The 20,459-nt window shown below is 51.4% G+C and overlaps 1 protein-coding gene across 3 annotated transcripts in view; it reads right to left on the bottom strand.

Annotated features, from left to right (window-relative positions):
* ROBO4 (roundabout guidance receptor 4) overlaps positions 1 to 20,459 on the bottom strand; it is a 61,854-nt gene that overhangs the window by 25,935 nt on the left and 15,460 nt on the right. For 2 of the 3 annotated variants that reach the window (XM_090027234.1, XM_090027232.1), the window contains exons 3-15: positions 17,979 to 18,136; positions 16,224 to 16,344; positions 12,604 to 12,742; positions 11,846 to 11,973; positions 11,195 to 11,338; positions 9,338 to 9,453; positions 7,387 to 7,606; positions 6,416 to 6,537; positions 5,801 to 5,972; positions 5,016 to 5,210; positions 3,824 to 3,866; positions 2,871 to 3,010; positions 2,062 to 2,376 (exon numbers count right to left, since the gene is read on the bottom strand). In XM_090027234.1, coding sequence (XP_089883360.1) covers positions 2,062 to 2,376; positions 2,871 to 3,010; positions 3,824 to 3,866; positions 5,016 to 5,210; positions 5,801 to 5,972; positions 6,416 to 6,537; positions 7,387 to 7,606; positions 9,338 to 9,453; positions 11,195 to 11,338; positions 11,846 to 11,973; positions 12,604 to 12,742; positions 16,224 to 16,344; positions 17,979 to 18,136 — 2,013 coding nt within the window. The remainder of the gene's footprint in view (positions 1 to 2,061; positions 2,377 to 2,870; positions 3,011 to 3,823; positions 3,867 to 5,015; positions 5,211 to 5,800; positions 5,973 to 6,415; positions 6,538 to 7,386; positions 7,607 to 9,337; positions 9,454 to 11,194; positions 11,339 to 11,845; positions 11,974 to 12,603; positions 12,743 to 16,223; positions 16,345 to 17,978; positions 18,137 to 20,459) is intronic. The other variant, XM_090027233.1, reaches the window with a different exon arrangement.

Raw genomic sequence — 20,459 nt, 5'->3', positions numbered from 1 at the left:
CTTTAACACTGATCAAAGCACTGTCTAGATGCTGGATAGCAATGCAGCTCTCTGGTCTACACTGGTTAACATAGGCCAGGAGATCTAATGGTTCCTCCTAGAAATCTCTGAATGAAGTCCCAAGAACAGAGCTGGTGGGACAAGGAATCAGAAGCAAGAATGGCCTTCACCAGCAGCACATCCCAGGCCAGCGTGAGAACCAGAGGTTGAGTCACTGAAGTACAAGAAGTAGTGGCTTGGGCCAGTCAGCTTGCAGCTCTCAACAGACAGCTGCCCTCCTGGCCCTGGCCCTGGCCCTGGCCCTGGGTGTACACTGCAGATGACTGCACGGAAGCAGGAAACAGCCTGAGCTGCAGGAAGCCATTCCATCTTCCAGCTACCATGCTCAGCCAGGTCCATGGCAGTGCCCTCGTGGTGACCTCTTAGGAAGAAGTGCATTCTGCACAGCCCATAGAAGAGGCAAGGGCTGGATTAGATTGCTTTGAATACCGTAGCTTTGATTTGGGCTTGAACTCTGGAGATAACTTAATGCAGCTTCTATCAATGCCCCCCCTCCCCCAGCAGCCGTCCATAGGGAGAGATGCTGCCATAGCAGGCTGGCTGCAGGGACTCCAGTTCAGAGCTTAGGTGAGTCATGACTTGGGTGCTTGTGCAACTGTGTCTGTCTTGGGGCATTGTGGGGGAGGGGGAGATAAAACTACTGTGGACCTGGCTGCCAGGCCCAACTGCAGCCACAAAGCCTGCCTCCTGTCAAGGAGATCGGTGCAGGGGGGTTCTGGGGCCCTGCACCCCTAGCTGCTGACAGGCAGAACTCATGACATGGGTGCTTGTGCAATTGACTATTTCTGTCTTGGGACAGAAGCAGCTCCTGGCTCTGTATTGATGCTTTCTTTCCTTAGTTTATGGTTTTGTAGGTGTTAATCCTTGCTCATTAACTCATTATCCTTACTTGCTACTGTGTATTGAGCTAGTCCCTGAGTGAATCATGGTAGATTGCGTAACAGAGTAGCTAGCTAGCACAAGCACCCATGTCATGAGTTTTGCCTGTCAGCAGCTACAGGTGCAGGGCCCCCAAAATCCCCCAAAATCTCCTTAACAGCTGGAAGGGTTTGTGGCCACAGCAGGGCCTAGCAGCCAGGCCTGCAGTAGTTCCCCTCCCCTCACCCCCCTTGCCCCAAGACAGACACAGTTGCACAAGCACCCAAGTCATGAGTTTTGCCTGTCACCAGCTAGAGGTGCAGGGGCCCAGAACCCAGACTACCCCTGCACCTATCTCCTTGACAACTGGCAGGCTTCATGGCCTCAGCAGGGGCTAGCACGCCTGCAGCTTTCACCCCGCTATGCCTTAACACACACAGTGTCACCCATGTCACAAGTTTTGCTTGTCGGCAGCTTGTGGTACAGTTTCCCCCAAACCCCTGCACCTATCTCCTTGAAACTTGGCAGGCTTTGTGGCCTCCATAGGGGCCACTTCCCCTGCAGTTTTGACCCCACTGTGGTTTAACACTTAATGTGACATGAGTTTTGCTTTCAAGATTTTTGGGTCCAGTTTCCCTGAACCCCCTGCACCTATCTCCTTGAAACTTGGCAGCCAACCCTCAGAAGAGGCTACCATTTCTGAAAGTTTCATTCAAATCAAGCCAGAAATGACAAAGTTATAGGCTGTTTTGTCTTTACCCATTATATCTTATGGGTAAAACGTCGAAACAGTCTTACCGTTTCAACCCTGTTTCGATGGAACAAAACGGAACAGCTGTTTCGAATCGAAACAAAATTTGAAGCGAAATGCTGTTCCGTTGAAACGTCGAAACACTGATTGAAATGGAACGCTGCTGTTTTGCACAGCCCAACTACCAAATTGGACACCTGGCAGCACTGCATGCAAAGTCTGCCATGGCAGGGCAGCCCATTCCCATTGGTTCATGGATCACGAATAAAATGCTGGGTGACAAAGCTCTGGCCTGTCTGTAGGGAGCCTTGCACCCACACTCTAAGTTTAGGCTCAACTACATTGAGACCAAAGCCTTTATCCACAGCTGAAGCCAGTCAGCTGGTACTTACCCCACTTGCTGCAGCTCTTCCAAGGACCCTGGAGCGCAAGATGGGAGGGCACAGAGCTCACTGGCTGCCATGGCCCTTTCCTAATGGCTCCCCTCACACAAGTACTCTCTAGACTGAGGTTTGAGTTAAGACAGGGCACAGGCCAGTGTTCGGTAGGTCTCCTGGGTTGAGGCTCAAGAAGGCTGGGCAGCATGGGGCAGTGAAAGGTTTTCATGTCCCTAGCAGGAAGGTCAACATAAACTGCTTTGTGCAAACTACTGTTGTCAGGTGTTAGTGGGAGCTGGGAGCTGTGGCTCTGGTGGTCAAAGGACATGGCTGCAAAGAGAGATATAAGGGGCAGTATTAGAGCTGTGTGCCACAGGCAGCTTCCTCAGCCACATCCCCACAACCTGGCACACATCCCCACACAGTCAGCCAACATGTACTACTCCTGTATCAGCAGAACAGGATGTGTTGACCTGTAGCACATACATGTATACACTAGCTCTGTCCATACAGCATGACATGCACAGCCACACACACCAGTCCTGTACACAGAATGAACACCTTTTTCTGCTGTGTACAGACAACAATGCACAGCACTCACAACCCTGCATACACCAGAGCCATTGCATATGGAAAGACTCCTTCCCTGCTGAATCCTTTGATTTTGTCCCTTTCCAGGTCCCCCTCCTCCTGCTCCTCCCTCATTGGTAACAGCTGCAGTGGGAGGGTTTGGTTACATAGGGTAAGAGCCCAGGTCCAACCAGGCTCCTGCCTAGAGCAAAGCAGAGTCAGCTTAGCCCTGTGGGCACAGCAGAGGAACTTACTAGAGTGGTGGCAGTCCAGCCTGTCCTTGGTTTCAGCCCACAGGAGCTGGCTGCTCAGGCTACTACAGGTGCTGAAGTTCTTGGAGTACAATGTGGATTTCCAGGTGTCTGAAAGCCATGGGGAGTCACTGGTGTTTGTCCTGGGGTGGAAAGAGGAGCAGACATCCAGACACATTGGCAAGATGAATGCCTGGGGTTCCTTGCAGAGCTGTGACTACTGTCACCTGCCCTGGCCAGCAATTCTGGAGAGCCAGCTGCTGCATGGGGGCCTGGCATACAGGTGGGCACACTGCCATACCATACTCCTTTCTCATTGAGAACCTAGGTGCTGAGGCCCCCACAACCACAGCTCTTGCTGCACGGTACATGTACCATTCTGGCATAGGGCTTGCTGTGCCAGTCTATTCCTCCCCTCATCTGGTCATGCAGCACAAAGCCACTTAGGCACTTTGCTGGTGCTCATTGATTAGCATGTTATAGCAGCAAGGTCTTGCCTGTGTGGATATAGCTATGTCGGCAGCACCATACTGTGCAACAGCACTCATGTTCAAGCCAAAGAAGCTGCACCAGTCCAAGAAAACTACAGTCTCAGCAACATCACTGTGTCTGCACTAGAGGTTCCTGCTGGGAGCCCTTCTGGGTAGCAACTGGCTCCCATCATAGACCCAAGATCCCTTTGTGCAGGCCTGAGGGCATGGAAACATCTCATGCCTTGATAATATGGCAGTGATCCCCTCCCTCCCACCAAGAGCCCTGCATGCTGGGCACTTGGGCTGGCTCTACCTAGCTGGCATGTGCTCCTTAGCATGACCCTGCAACATGCAGAGAGGGAGGGCTGGATCCAGAGCCCTCAGGAGGCTCCTTATTTTTTCAAGCTAGAGGTTCTTGCTTGCTGTGGTGGGGTTGAGCCACCCCTCTGATCACACCTGGCCCTGGGGAGGGGTGTCACTCACCTGTGCTGAATGACGGTATCTTCACTGGCATATCGGTACATCCCTGGGGAGCAAGGGGGAGTGAATCACACAGATGCAGCTCCTGACAATGGGCAAGCAGGGTGCACCTAGCAAAGCCCCTTCCCATTTCTGTGCAGCCCATCTCAGGGCTTCAGACCCTAAGCAGCTGCATCAACACCAGCTGAGTACAGGAATACCAGGGTTTCATCCCCAGCACATCAAAACAAGGCACTGGGTGATTATGGAAATCACTGGATGCATCTTCAGTCCTTTAGGACAGGGTACTATGTACTTTGCCTTCCTGGGGATCCCTCTGCAGCGTTCTGTCACAAAGTTGAACCAAGATACAATTCCGGACCTAGTTTCCAGTGGGGAATGGTTACATCCCCAATGAGCAGGGCTGGGAATGGGCTCCTGTGGTTGGGCCTTCTCAAGTGGCTTAGATGTAATACAGTGAGCCAGGTGACCAAGATCCCTGCTGGGCCCCAACTGACAGCAACTCTGTTCCTGCAGTGGGACAGCTGTGAAACAGCTGAGCACTCAGGGTGGGAGACTTCTGTTTTTCCTTGTTCATTGGAAGGTCAGTTTCCAGCCATGTGAGAGGTGTTTTGGGCACTTGCACACAGCTATGATCTTATTTCATATGCAGTGTGGATGTGCATATGCCCCCACAGCTATTGCACATGTTCAGTAGGCTACACACTGGCTAGACAGCTAGTTATGTGCATACCTGAGTGAGGTCCTCCCACATTTTAGCCCTGGTAGCATAGTGATTAAGGCCCTGAGGGTGTCTGTAGACATGTGGGGATACTGCTCTGACACGCTGTAATTACAACACATTGGAACGGACTCGATTCATCAAGTCTGCTGGAGTGTGCTAATTAGGGCACTCCAGCAGCCTCCATGTTTTGTGTATTCAGCATCCCTGCCCATCTACCATTCTATGACTCACATTCACTGGGCATGTGCACATAGCTGTGTACCTGCCTGGCTTGTGCACACCTGACAGAGCATGCACAAGAGCTGTGTGGGTGCTTACACATCTAAACTGCACAGGTGATAGTGGGGATGAGAATTGCAAACTGGGCACCAGTGTCAAGAAGGCCATTGAAATAACTGGAAGTGCACTAAGGCTGACCCTGGTGTCTCACTCTAGACGTGGCACCTAGGGGGTGGCAGAGGAAACTCTTACCTCTGCCCAAGACATGCTGCTGTCCTTGGTTGTACTGTCTGCTGTGGTGCTGGCAGAGGTAGATGGCCAGGACCATCAACACGATCCAGAGCAAGGAGCCCATACCAGCGATGAAGGCAGGCTGTCGAACTACACCCAAGATATGGATGAAGGAGAGCACCTCCGGGGCCTTTGTCATCTTTCCTAGCAGGGGCTCTGGAAGGAAAAGGTGAAGAAGATCAGGCTGGAGCTGGAGGGCATCAGAGTGGGTGAAAGGCTGCAGTACAGGACTAGCTGATGCCACAGCCTTCATATATGGGTTCATCTAGCACAAGAACTGCAGGGCAGTGAGAAGGTGCAGTGCCAAGTCTTGAAGGAGCTGCCCTGGCTCCCTATCTGCCACTCACTGGATGCCCCAGTGCTTGTGTATAGGTACCCACTGTGTTTGTAAAGACGGCCCTCTAGACATGCATCTCAGACAAGGAACTAAGGCTGAGCAGCCTGAGCTCAGAAGGTCCCTGAGGGCAGAGAAAAGCACTGGAGACAGCCGCTTGCACAGCTAGACATTGAAAGGACTCCAGTGTCTAGGGCTGTCAGACTAGCAGTGTTCCCCAGGGCTCCATTCACTGAAAAAGAGTTTATAGGGGAAGGAGGTGGATGTAACAAATAGGGCAGCAAGGATGCTACTGGTAACTGAGGTTTTCAAGGGGGAACTGTCTGTCTCTCTCTCCCCCAGGCCCATCTCTATGATATCTGCTTGTCTTCTGTTTGACAAAAAAAATTAAAGGCAAAATAGGGCATCTAACCTATGATGCTGCAGGTGGAGTTGCTGGGCACCCCGATCCCTGCTCCATTGAAAGCTGCCACCTTGATGCAGTACTTAATCCCTGTAGCCAGGACAGCTGTCTCCAGACGGTGTGTACCTCCATCCACAGTACTGTTAGAGTGATGGTGAGTTTCATTCCCCAAATACCAGACCTGTAACACACCCAAACACACTGATAGCATGGCAGAGACACCCCCAACCCCAGAGATAGCATACTTGTGACACACCCCATCAGGGAGCTGACTGGACTCAAGCTCTGGCCAGACAACTGTGGATGCAGGCCCTTTGTCAGCCTTGTCAGGTCCATGTGCAGGGCAGGGTGTTGCAAGTTGAGAGCACAGCCATGTTTTAGATGCTCCTAACTGGCAAATGCTCTATAGGGATGCTCTCACCAGGCAGTTTCGAGTAACCCTGGAATCATCCCTGCAACACACTCTGACTCCACACAGCACTCCTAGCCTGTCTGCTGTCAGAGCTGTGGCAAGTCCTGCCTAGCTGCTTCAGCTCTTTAACTTCCCTTCAGCTTACAGCCTTCCTCCCACCCTCTCTCAGCCCCTGAAGTATGACAAATGTCATATTGGGCCTAAGCCCTTACCTTGTAGCCCTTAATGATGCCATTGTGTGCGTCATGAGGAGGAGGGTCCCAGCTGATGATGACTGTGCCATTCTCATCGTTGCCTCTTGTGATGGTTACATGCTGCGGAGCTGCACTTGGCACTAAAGAAACAGAGCTACTGAACCCCCCCAAAGCAGCAAGAGCATCAGCTGCCCTGCAGATGCGGGAACCTAAGCCAGGATGGAGCACCCTGAGCACTGCAGTGGGACCTAGGGGCTTCAGGGCAAAAGTTACTGACACTTCTACTGCTATCTCTTAGGTCTCCCACAGACACTGACCTGCCTACTTGCCTTGAGGTAGCAAGACCCTGCAGACAGAGCTCATGGCTCTCTCCAGAGAGGCAAGACAGCCCTGGGCAGGGGAGGTTAGTAGTAAGCGCCAGGGCATCTGGACCCTGGCACCCCAGAGAGCTGTAAGATAAGGCATGATGAACACACTCACCCAGGGTTAGGCAGTTCCCAGGAGCCCCTCCCCAGAACTGAGTGCATGGCAGAGCCTGTGAGGGATCCGCTGTAGGTACTGCATGGTTAGAGCTTGCCTGAGTTATTCAGGCACTAGTGTGAGTAGGGGCCAGTGCAGTGGAACCTCTTTGGGCCTGTTGGAAAGGCCATTCTCCAGTACCACTAGGCTCCACTTGCCCAGGGGCGGGACAGAGGCTGCATGGGCAGCTCCCTCTGCACAAATATTCTGTTGGGCACATCTCCCCTGTCAATAAGCTCCCTCTGGGGCTGCATAGTTTTTCAGGGATGAACAGTGCAGAGGATGGTCAAAAGGCTTGTGAGCTTGTTTCCCTAAGCCAGCAAGGATTTGTTTGTTCTGCCAAGCAAATACCTCCTAGCTTCCCAGCCAGGTCTCTAGGCTGGTGATGTACAAGGTACAGGCCAGCACTGCCTCCCCTCCCAAAGGGGGATGAGTTAGGGCCTACAGCTGGAGGAGCTGGGAGCCTGTACCTTCCTCTGGGATACAGAGTTGCTTGCTGTTGCTGTCCAAGCCATGGACCTTTCCAGTGTAGGGTCGAACCTTAAACTCATACTTGTAGCCTCTCCGCAGTGCTGGGATGATGATGCTGTGTTCTTTGGCTACCTTCAATTCAGCCCAGTTCATCTTTACTGGATGCAGAGAGCGGTAAAGCACAGTGAAACCCTCAGGGTGCTGGGATGAGCTGATCACCTGAAAGGTAACAACCAGCCAGTGGACACGGAGGACAAGGGAAGAGGGATCGACCTAGCCCGTTTCTGGGGACAGATGTGGAACTGTGCAAGTTATTCAGGACACTTCCTGCACTGTGCTACCGATGCAACTGGGGAATTTACTGACATTTATAACGCTATCAGCTCCCAGACCCCACCTCAGAAAACACCACGGGCACAGAGCCTGCATCTTCATCCTCATGGCACAGCCATACAGACCCTGCATGTGGGAGTGAGGGGAAGGCTTTGAACCAATGTCACTAGGAGAGACCCTCACCAGCTTGGCTAACACTAACATTATGCAAGCTGTGCCACCCCCTGCTTTTGGGGGAAGAGTTAATATGCCCCATGTACAGTCAGGTATCAAACAGAGTGCCCTAAGTCCCTGCTTCCAGCTCTCTGTTCCACTCTCTAGCCAGCAATGTGCTAAAAGGCAAGAATGCTGTTTGTGCCAGCTCCCTACCCGCCCACCCCTCCAACCCATACACACACCCACACACAAAGCTAACAGTTCTAAAGGCCTTTGCTGAGTATTGTGGTGGCCATAATAGTTCAGGGAACATGTGAGGGAGTAAGTGGCAGTATGTCCAAGGTCCCTTTGGGTACTTTATTTTATTGGAACAACCTTGCAGCTCGGCTGACCTGCAGTAGGACAGTCCATGCCCAAAAGCTTGGCAATCATGTCCAGCAACAATACCGTTGGTTTAATAAAAGATATCACCCCAAACCCTTGCTTCTCTGTGCTGGCACTGACAGGAAATCCTGCCTCATTTCCAATCTCCACCTGCTCGAGCTGGATCTTTACAGGTGAACCAGTCTTACAAGGCCTGCAGAGGTAATGTCAGAGAATGCTAAAGAACTGAGGAGCTCAGAGCAGGAGCAAGGTTTAGACTTTGCCAGGCTGAGCAGGGCACAGAATTCAGCTGTTGCTCTGCTCAGAATGGCTGGAGGCAATCAACACTTTCCCTGTAACAGGTTACAAGTGCAGCCTCAGTCCCCCTTCCACTCCCACAGGGCATAATGCTGTTTGCTGTGATTTCCCATTGCCTGTCTGGGAGCTGGGGCCTATGCTGGATTAGTTATATGTGCTGCGTTTTTCCTTTGCTTTTGAGCTCTGGGGCCATCCTGCTGATGATGGGTTGGGGAAAACTGCTAGCTTCCCATTCTGGGGCCTGCCCTTATGGCAGGAGCTGTCCCTAAGCAAACCTGGACCTCTTTCCCTCCCTGCCCTACAACAGAATGAAGATATATCATAGCCAGGACCCAGCCTTTCATCCAGTAGGACAGTATGGATCCACCTCTGGGCTGCTCTGAGACCAGTGGAAGCCCCAGCAGAATACAGGAGCAGGAGAGGAAACAGGAAAGAGCAAGGCTGGGGCAGCACTGGGTGGGCAGCCCAGGTGGAAGGGAGCAGAGTTCTGCTGCTGGAACAGAGTTGCTAGCCCAATCTCTGCTTGGCATGGCTAGACCCCTGGCTCCAGCAGGACTAGTTCAGTATGCTTGATTCATCACTTTTCACACACTATTAAAGAGACTCCTCAAGGGCCCCTCCCCTCCCAGCTCAGCCCCAGTGAGTATAGCATCCAACACCCTGAGATGCCACCCCATCCCCTGGCACCTGGGATGGGTGGAAAGGACATGCAGTGCTTGATGCTGGTCACTTTGTGCCAGGACTCCCCTGCAATCATTGCCAGGGATGCTACTTACTGACCTTCCAGTGCAGGTGGACAGCAGAGGTGGCAGGAAGCACTGTGCTATTATCCAGGTGTAGATAGATGCCTGATAGCTCATGTGGGACATCCTCCCTCTGGCCTGTGTTCAGGGGGCCTTAGAGACAGAGAAAATAGCAAGAGTCATCTCTGGACCACAGGCTAGCCAGTCATTCTAGTCCTTCTGAGAAGGGGCATGGATGTTGGGAGTTTTCATTGGCAACACTAGCCACAAAAGCAGCTCCCACAGTTCCCCCCAAGACACCTGGTGAAAGAACAGGGTAGGGCCCCAGTACCAAGGTCCCTCATGCACTGACCACTCCAGACCAAACAGCCTCTCAAACAGTTACGTCCTGACAGATGGTCCCAGGCTTCTGCTGGATTGGGGATTCAGGTGGTTAAACAGCTGGGTATTTTTCCTATCCTCAGTTTCCCTGACCAGCTGCACATAAAGGGTGAAGCCATCCCTGATCCCTGGAGCTCTGTGCATTCTGGGACTGAGAGCCTAGGAGAGAGGGCAGGATGCTTGGTGAATGCAGAGCTGGCTGCTATGTCATTGGGGTCCCTATAAGGGCCCCTTGTTCTACAAGGTTTAGATGGAGGCTCATTGTTATATTGTATGGTGGCATCTGTGCCCACGTGGGACCAAGAGAAGTAAGACTTCCCCTTGGAAGGAATCCTCTGGGTCCTGAAGGGTGTAGGTGCCCCTGCCCGCTACCCCTCGGTGGGTAGGCAAGTTATGTGGCCCTCACTCTTCCTCTTCCCCCACGAGCTAGGCAGCATAGCCAGGAAAGAATCCTTCCAGTCCTAAGGTCTATGAAATCTATGAAACGTGCAAACCATCAGCATAGAAAATCTTCTCTTACCGGCCATCTGCTGTAAGTGCAGGCATCCCCAAATGCAAACAGCAAAGTGCTTGAAGAGTTGGCTTTCTGACTACTTAGCATCACTGCATTTTAACAATAGACCTGCATCTTTTACAGTTACTGTGTGTTTTATTTCTGTGTACTTTCTTTTTTAAAATTTTCATTTTAATCCTAGGTTTCAGGATAAAAGCCAAGACAAGGCAGAACTGTTCAGTTTTGATCATCATTCAAAGTTGCATTTACCTAATATTGATAGTTATAGAAATTCTTGATATTTTTTTAGAATTTAATTTCGCAAGAACAGTTAACTAACTTGGTTTTTGTAATTAGCATAAATACCAAACCTACTGAAAAATAAATTAATACATAAAATATTTGACCAATATTTGACCAGTCAATTGACCACATATTATTTGATCAATCAAACACCCAATCCTAGCAGGGCATGCTTCCATAGGCTTTCCACTTGACTTGCAATAAGCAATTCCACATGGAGGCACGTGGAGGAGGCAAGTGCTGGAACAGGCAGCAGGGAAGGGGGAAGAGTCACATAGCCTTACCTACTGGTGCAGCTGCATCACTTTAGCTCTGCCATAGTCACAGCACTGGAAAGGGTGCTCATGGTCACCTGGTCCAACCCCCTTCAGGAATGCATGAATGTTTTTCCTCAGCTATCCATGGCCAATGCTTATCCAGCTTCCTCTTGAAAACCTTCAGCAGATAGCCAGTATGAAAAGCTTCACCAGTCGGTGAAGGAGAGTCTGCAATGCCGCTGGGCAGTCTATCACACTGCCTCGCTGTTCTAACCATAGGGAAGTTTTTCCTGACGATCTAATCTAAATCTGCTTTGCTGCAGTTTAAACCAGAGCTCTGTGTCCTGCTCTCTAGCAAGGGAGAACAGCTGTTCCCCCTCTTCTTTATGGCAGCTTTTCGAATATTTGAAGACTTCTATCCTGGGTACTTTCAATCACCGTTTTTCCAAGTTAAACATACCTCTTAACTTGTCCTCATGCAACTTTCCTTCCAACCCCTTTATCATGTCTGTTGGCAACCTCTGGACCCTCTCCATCTTCTCCACTTGCTCGTATCCCTGCTTCTCTGAACAAGGATTCTGTCCTGTGTCTGCAGAATCAGGCTCTGTAAGCACACAGAAGGGAGTTCTCTGGGGCACTATCTCTCAACTGACATCCAAGGGCTACCTCCACCCCAAACCTGTGGCTCAGAGCATGTGTCCCCATGATGGGGGAGTGATACACAAAGAGGTTTGGTAGTCTTTGTAAGACCACATTTAGGATGGTGTAAGGCATTTGCCTACTGCTCCCTAGATGCTGGTACTCCAGCACATAGACTCCTATGGAGGGAAGAAGAGGGTTCCTCCAGGTCAGCTCAGAAAGGGAGAGATGGCCAGAGCCATGGGGACCGGTGGGTGGAGGGGAGTTGTGCTCAGAAAGAGAAGGATGTCAGCTACATCTGCTTGTCGCAGGCGATGCAGGTGACAACTCTCTACCCCTCCCCCTCCACCCCAGCATGCTGCCTACTCTCCAGCGCATGCTGGCCACAGGCCTGGTTGCGCCAAGCCCTTCTTTATGTCTGCAGGCATGCCTAGTCCTGCTGTGTTGTCATGCTGAAGGCTGCATTGCTTACCTTCCACAGAGAGTGAGGCCCAGGCCAAAGTGGTTCCCACCTGGTTCTGGGCTGTGCAGATATACCTGCCTGAATCAAGTGCTGTGACATAATAGATCCACAAGGTGTGCTCCTCATCTACCTCGTGCCTGGCAGGGTGAGACATAGACAAGCTCCATCAGCTCTTGGGACCAGGTCTCTGTGCCACTCTATATTCATATGGCATAATTGGGCCCTGATCTCAGCCAATCCTGTAACAAATATGGTTCATATATCCGGACCAGGCACAAACAAGAGATGGGCATGCAAGCTTTTGAGCCTTGAAGGCTGGGAGCATGCATCTGTGGGGGACTCTGGTCTAGACTCTCCTTCAGGCTGTCCCTGCATCATGAAATTTTTGGTAGAGTCATGCAAATGGAGCCATATTCCCACATCCACCCTCCATGCATCCAACTCAACAGACCAGCAGTTCTAAGACCCTTCCCTGTCCATAGTCAGTGGCTGCAATGTCAGGCAGCAGCCCCACTTATTCGACCCCCCAGCTAGTATGGAGCCAGGACAATTCTGCTCCCACCAGTTCCTCCCACTGCTATATAAAATGGGTTTAGTTTTCCCCTCAGAGCTGGCCTGAAGGGCTGGCCCCCACCTCCCAGCAATGGTCCTAGGGTAGCTAGTCAGGGCTGGTCAACTGCTTTGAGACCCTCTGGGCTACACAGTCTGATAAATGTTTGCTGAGTACAGTGCTAGCTGGGCTCACAGACCAAACACACAGCACACACCTGGCCACAGGCAGCTTCCCATGTTCCTTGTGCCACCACACCTTAGGCAGTGGGTCACCATGAATGCCACATGTAAACTGGACACTGCTGCCAAATTTGGCCACAACATCGGTGGGTCTTTGAGTGAATGTTGGTTTCTCTACGAAGGGAAGGAGCAGAGATCCATCACACATTAGCCGCAAGGAGACTTGGACCACACAAATTAGTCAGTACTGCATGCTGCAGAATCTGATCCCCACAACCCCTTGCACATATGGCTGCCTGCGGAAGCCTCTGCCATTTACCAGCATGTGCAGTACTTGTGGGAGAAGGGTATAGACAGTGATGGCAGAGAGGTAGGTTGTTCTGGACATCGGGGTGCCACCAGCTGCAACATTCACATCTATGGATCTTGCCCTTAACCTAGACAAGTGGTGTCCACTTTTGCTGACCACTAGACAACACTACAAGTAACATGCTCCAGGTAGTATCAGACTTTGCTCTGCCCTGTGGCTATGAGCAGTGTTAGAGGCCTTTGTGGGCAACTTGCTCCCCATGAGCCAGAGGCATAACAGCCAGGGTTTTTGCCCTGGGCAGGAGTGGTGGCAGGCACTGGCCAGCTGCAGAGGTCAGGAGGCTAGGTAGGCAACAGGAGTGGCTGCTGTTCTTGCACCCCTCCAAATGGGCACCTGTGGCTTCTGCCCTGGTCACCCACTGCTCATTATGCTACTACAATAAGCCATGAGTTGGGACCACCACTTTGCCCTTAGCATGGAGAGACGTTGCTACACTCAGGAAGGAAAGGCAGCATGCTAAACCAGCCATCAAAGGGTTACATTGCTTATAAGCTCTCAGATCCTCCCATCACTTCTTCCCCTCCCAAGTGGGCTTCTATGGAGGGGACCTCAGCCAGACAATGGTCTGCAAGTAGGATAGAGCAAGTGCTCACAGTGAGTTGAGTAATTGCTTGAGATGGGAGACAGGGGCTCATGGGGCATCTATACAAGTACTCTCAGAGCCACTCTAATTAAAATGCCCACAGCATCATGTGTAGTCAGTATCCTATGTTTCAAAATGGTGGCGGGGGTGCTTTAACTAAAGCTTGTTTGATGAGTTTTAGTTAAAGCATCCTCGCTGCCACCTTGAAATGTGGAGACATTGAATTGACATGTGACATGGAGGCTGCCAATGTCTGCTACTTAGCATGTTCCAGCAGACTCGCAGCAGACTCAATTAATCAAACCTGCTCCAATGCTTGGGAGCAGAGATCCGTCCTGTGTATGAGCAGGGCTGACCCTAGGGAGGTGCAGGGCCTGGGGCAAATCAGCCTTTTTGGGGCCCCCTTAACACTGCACAGGGCCTGTGGGACTCCTGCAAAGGCAGGGCACAGGCCAGGGTCTCCGCTGCACCCGGAGAGGAGGGTCTTCGCACTTCTTCTGCAGCATGGAACAGAGCTACCAGCACCAGGCGGGCCCTGCGGGAGAGGCTATGGCTGCTCTGCCGGGTTCCATGGGTCTCCCCAAAGCACAGACATGTGCTTTACAGCACTTTAAAAATGGGTACAGTGCTTTACATTAACCCTTGTTACGTGAAGTATTACATTTGAAGCACTGTATTTTACAGCAATTTAGCAATCTACAGCACTTTCATAACTTTGGTACATTGGTCATATTTCTGACCTGGGAGAAGACCCAAGAGGCTGCAGTGCAATTGCTACTTCCTAGCCTGGGAAGTGCAGGGGGCTCAGAGGATTCCCCCCACCCCAGCCAAACACTTCACTTCTGTCCTACTATTGTAAAATTACTCTTGTAATTTTATAGTGCTATAGAGAGTGTTCTAAATTACTGCACTGTAAAACATGCATGGAGCACTTCTACACACACCCTAAAGCATTAACATGGCAAACCCAACTTCGGTCATACTGCCTTGTACACTGTAGATGCCAAAATTATACACTTTGATTAACATTCCCCAAGCTACCATATCACAATCCAGCCTCAAACCCAGGCCAGAACCCAGGATTCCTGCTCAACAAGGATCTAGAGCTGCCTTGCAGAGGTGTGTAACCTACTGTGCATGTCCAGTCTCCTTGTGCGACTGGGCTATAGGAAAGACAGCAATTGCAGAAGACCTGAGTGTTTGGGACTGAACCCTAGCCAGTGAACACGGTGTAGCTTGTAGTAACAGGCAAACAGTTTGTTTTTTCGTTTCCTTGGTTATGATCTGGCTCCCTTGGTTCCTGCAGTGAGAAAACTTCCTCTACCACAAGCTTCACAGTTTAAATACTGGAATTTCTTCACTGCAGTGTGACCTGGGACAAAGTGTGGGTCATTCCCATTTTGATTGCATAGTGTTCAGGGAGAAGGGGAAGCATGTTTCCAGGAAGTTGTGGGGAAGCTGATTTGACTCAAACCCTGGCCCCACTTTTGTATGTATACATCTGGAAATGATTTCCCATCTAGTCACAGGCAAATCTGGTTACAGGTGGGAGGAAGTGAACAGTATGCAAAGCAATTGCAACCTTCCCTGGAATCTGAGCTTGGAAACTGAGCCATTTCCCTGAAAATGGCTGGGTGACTTTTCTCCAGGGAAAGCAGTTATCAAAAGAAAACACCCATGTATATAGACCACTTTGTCAGGTAGAGGTTTCTTGTGGTTATGACAAGATTCTTTCCAGTTGGATGGAACCCAGGGATTGCTGCTGAGCGCCTCTGAAGTGCTCCAACAGGTGATCAGGATCCAGAGCAGGAGGCCTTCAGAGCGAAGCTGTGACCAGAGAAGGCCCTAAGGAAGCTCAGGAAGAATGAGTCTCTTCAGAGGAACCAGAGAAAGGGCCCAGAGGACAGCAATGTTCCAGAATGGAAAAGTCGGGTACAGGGTGACGGAAGGATCTCAGGGCACATTCTCCACTTTTCTCCCTGCATGTTCCTGGGCCTTGATACAGGGGTTCTCCTGCACCCTCCAATAGGGGCAGGGCCAGAGTACCTGGGAACGATCTCCCTTCCCTCCTGGAAGCCAATGCAGGCGCTAAGTCTGCTCTGTTCAGTCTGCTGGCTCTTTCTGGCATCGCAGCTGTCCTGAGCTCTCTGCTCCAGTAGCAGCATTCAAAAGCTGCCTTGTCCTAGGTAGCCTGGAGGTGGCACACTTGTACAAGCTGACACATGCTCCTGCCTCCCTAATAGAGGATGAGTTGCTGCTAAGTCCTGAAAGAAACTCCTGCTTTTAGGCAACCAACCTGGTGCTACAAACTCCAGCCTGCAGCCATGTTGGGCAGCTCAGGAAGAGGGCAGGTGCTATCAGAGGTCTTGCAAGTCAGAGGTACTGCCCCTGAACAGTTGAGTGGTTCCTAGTGTCAGCTGCTGTGATACCAGCTGCATAACCCACTCAACAGGAAATGCTCTACAGAAGGGAAGACAAATGTAGTAATTAGGCAATTATAGGGTGAAACTGTTACTCCTTATTATTATGGGATGGAGCTTGAGAGCTAGAACTCCACCCTCTGTTGTTCCAGAGTTACTTTTTTATCTTCCCAGTTAGGTGTTGTTTGTTCCTGAATAAAACAGCCTGTTGTTTTGGGCCTGGAGAAAAGTCTCAGTAGTCTGTTAAGTAAGGAACTTAACAACAAGCATTAGCCATCTCACCCAGGACAGAGACAAGAGCCACCTTGCTTTCTCTCCTGCCCACTTGGTTGGAAGCCACGCAGACATACACCCCCGAGTCACTTCTTCGGGCATGAGCTACCAGGAGCCTCCCACTGGAGATCTGCAAGGAAGGAAAGAAGCAGGTTAGGCCCTGCTTGGTGTCCTGCCCAACCTTTACACACAACCAGTCCCTGCAGCGACTCAGCATTGGGGGGAGGCCAGTGCTGAACTCCTGGCCCAACCTGGACCAGGGCCAGCAGTGGCAAAACTCCTCCAAGTTGAGAATATAGGACAGATGGCTGAGAGAGGAAATCTGGGCTAGAGACAGGTAGGCTCTAACTCTGTCCACCTGGGGCTGAGCTAGCTTCACCCTCACAACAAAGCTTTGACCCCAGAGGCCATGCTGGCTTCACCCTTACAGAGATAGCGTGACTCTAGAGGCCAAGTTGTATCCTAGTCAGGAAGCTCAGACCTTGGCCTCTGGGCTGCCTCTGTGCCAACAATGGGGTCAGGACCCTAGAAGCCAAGTCAACTGCATCATGCCAATGACACCAATACCTGTAGACCAGGGGTGCCAAACAAGCCGCAGGCCAGATATGGCCCGTGAGTCTGCTCTATTCAGTCTGCTGGGCTAAAAGCAAGCCACTTGAAGTTGCTGCTGAATCTTGAGCTCTTGGGCCCTGGTGAACATGGCAATCAGTGGTAGGAGGGCAAATAAAGGCTGATACATGCCCAGTCACCTTCCAGCTGCTTTGCCTGCTGCCACTACCATGGCTTCCCATCCTTTGGCCACCATCCCCACCACTACCACATACCCTTTGCCAGAGCTAGAGCTGCCGCTGCTGCAGCATGAGGAATGCATGTGGCGAGTGGCAGCTCTGCTCTGGAAAGTGGCCTACAGTGGGAGCCAAAACTGCAGCACTGCCGCTGCTGCATGGCCCCAGTTAGAGCTGTACTGGCCACCACTACATGCCCTGAGCTGGATCTGGCCCAGAAGAAGCTCTGTGGAATCTGGCCCAGGGTGCAAGGTGATTTTGACAGCCTTGCTGCAGACCAAGCTGGCTACATCCTAACACCAAGGCTGGGGCCCTGGAAGCCGAGATGGCTTTGTGCTTCCTACATACAGGCAGTGGCGGATTAAGATTTGCTGGGGCCCTGGGCAAACAGAAAACTGGAGGCTCCCCACCAGTTGAGGGCAGGTGTTTTCTGTGTCCAACAGGGAGCTGTGGCTGGGCTTTCTTGGCAAGTCCGAGGCAAGCCAGGGGCCCCGAGTGCCACTGAAGTGAAGCCAGCCCCGGCCTCTAGCCTGGCTCCTTCTGCTGGGCAGAGCCAGGGCTGCAGTCCCCTAGCACTGCATGACAGGCCAGAGCTGGGGTTGGGGCCAGGGCTGAGGCTAGCCTAGGGGTGGAAGGGGGCATGGACTCCATGTCATCCTTGGCTACCCTTCAGTCCCTATGCTAGCCCTGGTGGGGTGGGGCTGTCCTGTCCCATCCTGATCCAGCAGTGGTGGTGCCAGTGGCTGCCTGCAGATGGCAAACAGCAGGAGTGGGAGCAGGAGCAGGAACAGAAGCAGGGCCACCCATAGGGCTTCCTGGCAACAGATGACCCCAGGAAACTGCCACCACCCATATGGAGCTCCGCACCCACAGGCGGTGAATGCCATGATCCCTATATTCTGACAGGCAGGAAGTGTGAGGATAAGGCCAAAGCAGAGGGAGAGAAGGGTCTGAGGAGATGCAGTGGGGCTGAGCTTACCTCATGATGACTGCTCTCCTGGTTTATAGGCACTCCATCCTTCTTCCAGGACACTGTGGGCTCAGGATGTCCCCTTGGAGGTGTACATTCCAACCGCACTTGCTCCCCCACTGTCACCACCTGGTCACTGGGATGCAGCTGAAAGTCATCCTGCAGAGCTGCAAGCAGACACAAATGACAGAATCAGACCTCAGGAAGAGCCTGCCACCCTCCCAGAATCTGGACACCAAGGTTTGTTGGGGTGCAGTGCTGCAACGCTGGCCCAGCATGTCCCACAGGGCAGCCCTTCTTTCTTTTGGCAAGTCATCCTGTTCCAGTTTTTGCCAGCCTGTCTGAGGGAAGGCCTCTGGGGTCAGACAGGCTCACCACTTGAACCCATGCTTGGTGGCAGTCTGGTCCTGAACATTCCCCAAAGAATGGGCTGTTTCATCCCAAACAACCTTTTTTTAGGTTTTGTTCTGGTGAGTCTGAAACACATTAGTTCGGAGCTGCAGGTGAACAAGGTGAATACCCCCACAGCTCAGTTAGCTGCTTCCCCACCACTATCTCGGTAAAAGTTTTCCCAGGTCAGAGAAGAAATCTGCTGGAGCTTTGTCCCTGCCTAATCTGCATATTCATAGAGCAACTTTTTCACAAATGGACTTTGAAACCCAGGGGAGTTTATCTCTCCTGTGCAAGATGAAGTTTTTCTTCTATTTGGGAGATTAGTTGATTCAGATCACTGTCCCTGATTCGATTAATTCGAATCCGAATCCGAATCTGAAGATTCGATGCTGATTCAGAGAATCAGCGATTCAGACACAGACACAATGTTTTTTCTATGTACCTTGAGGTACAAGTGCAGCTTGTGAATGCTGTGATGCTGGGGCGCATGGAGTGTCCCACAGGAGTGTGCCCCCACCTCCATCGCATGCTCAGTGGTGAACCCAGAAGTGGACCAGAAGTACTTCTGGTCCACTTCCGGGTCTACTGGGGAGCATGCGGTGACCCCTCCCACGCCCCCCCAGCTCAGTGATCGGCCATGGAGGAATCCTGGGTGCCCCCCCTCAGACCCAGGAGGCACCAGTCGCTGAGCCAGGAGGGAAACACAGGGGGGCCCAGAAGTGCTTCTCATCCACTTCCGGGTCTGCTGCCAAGTGTGCTGGGGAGCCCCCTCACACTCCTGTGGGACACTCCATGTGCCCCAGCATCACAGTGTTCATGAGCTGCCTGCTACCTAGAGCTATGTAGAAAAAACATTTAAAGCGGTGTCTATGTCTGAATCACCAAATCTTTCCAAATCACTCCGAATAGATTCAGAGGGTTCTGATTCAATTCGCAGAGATTAAAAGGTCCTCCAATTCAATTTGGATTCGGAGATTCGGCCACCGAATCGAGCCAAATCTCTGCCGAATCAAATAGGGGACTGAAACTTCGCATAGCCCCACTGGACAAGGCTGAGTTGTGCTGGGATGCACATCAGGGGACTGTGCTGTTACACACACAAATGGGAGAACAGGCAATGTGGGGAAAAACCAGGATCTGAGTGGTGCTTCTCCAAGGCCTTACTTAGAAGCAATCCTTCCCCAGCCCTCTTCTTACTGCAGAGGACTGTTGCTTCTTGTTTCTTGTGTCTGCCTCCAAGGGTAAGTGCAGGCACAGATTGCAGGTTTACTGCATGAAACGAGGAGAATAGTTGGCTCATTATGGCATGGCAAATCTCATGCAAGTCCCCAAGTATCTCAAGGGAGGAAGAGGGACACCCACTGAGGTTATTCAGAATGCCTGACAAAGTGCCTGTGAAAGAATGGGCTCTATTTCAGATGACTCTTGGATATATCAGCTCTGGGCTGTGCATGTGCAGCCCTTTTCAATGAGAAACAAAGACAATGGCATGCTTTCAGTACCTGGAAGAAAACTCACTCTCACTCTCACCCTCTCCTGTATCCCTTGTACAGGACTGATCATCTCCTTTGGGAGATGTCTCAACTGATTGATAAAGGGCAAATATAGTGCCCATCTTGAAGAAAGGGAAGAAGGAGGATCTGGCAAACTACAGACCAGTCAGCCTCACCTTAGTTCCCTGGAAAAATCATGAAGCAGATCCTCAAGCAATCCATTTCTAAGTACTTGGAAGAGAAGAAGGTGATTAAGAACAGTCAACATGGATTCACCATGGGCAAGTCAGGCCTGATAAACCTGATTGCCTTCTCTGATGAGATGACTGGCTCTGTGAGTGAGGGGAAAGCAGTGGATGTAGTATACCTTGACTTTAGCAAGGTTTTGATACAGTCTCCCACAACATTCTTGCAAGCAAGCTAAGGAAGTATGAGTTGGATGAATGGTCTCTAAGGGGGCTAGAAAACTGGCTAGATCATTTGGCTCAGACGGTAAAGTAGTCAATAGTGCCCTGTCCCCCTCCAAGGCATCCCTGGCTATGAGGTGGAACTTGTGTGCCACACAGCAGATGCCAACAAAGTTGGCATCATGCACCACCTTGAC

This window comes from Crocodylus siamensis, chromosome 14 (genome assembly GCF_052110815.1).
Source record: "Crocodylus siamensis isolate JL-2025a chromosome 14, ASM5211081v1, whole genome shotgun sequence".
Taxonomy (NCBI): Eukaryota; Metazoa; Chordata; order Crocodylia; family Crocodylidae; genus Crocodylus; species Crocodylus siamensis.
This window is presented reverse-complemented; position numbering and strand designations above follow the sequence as displayed.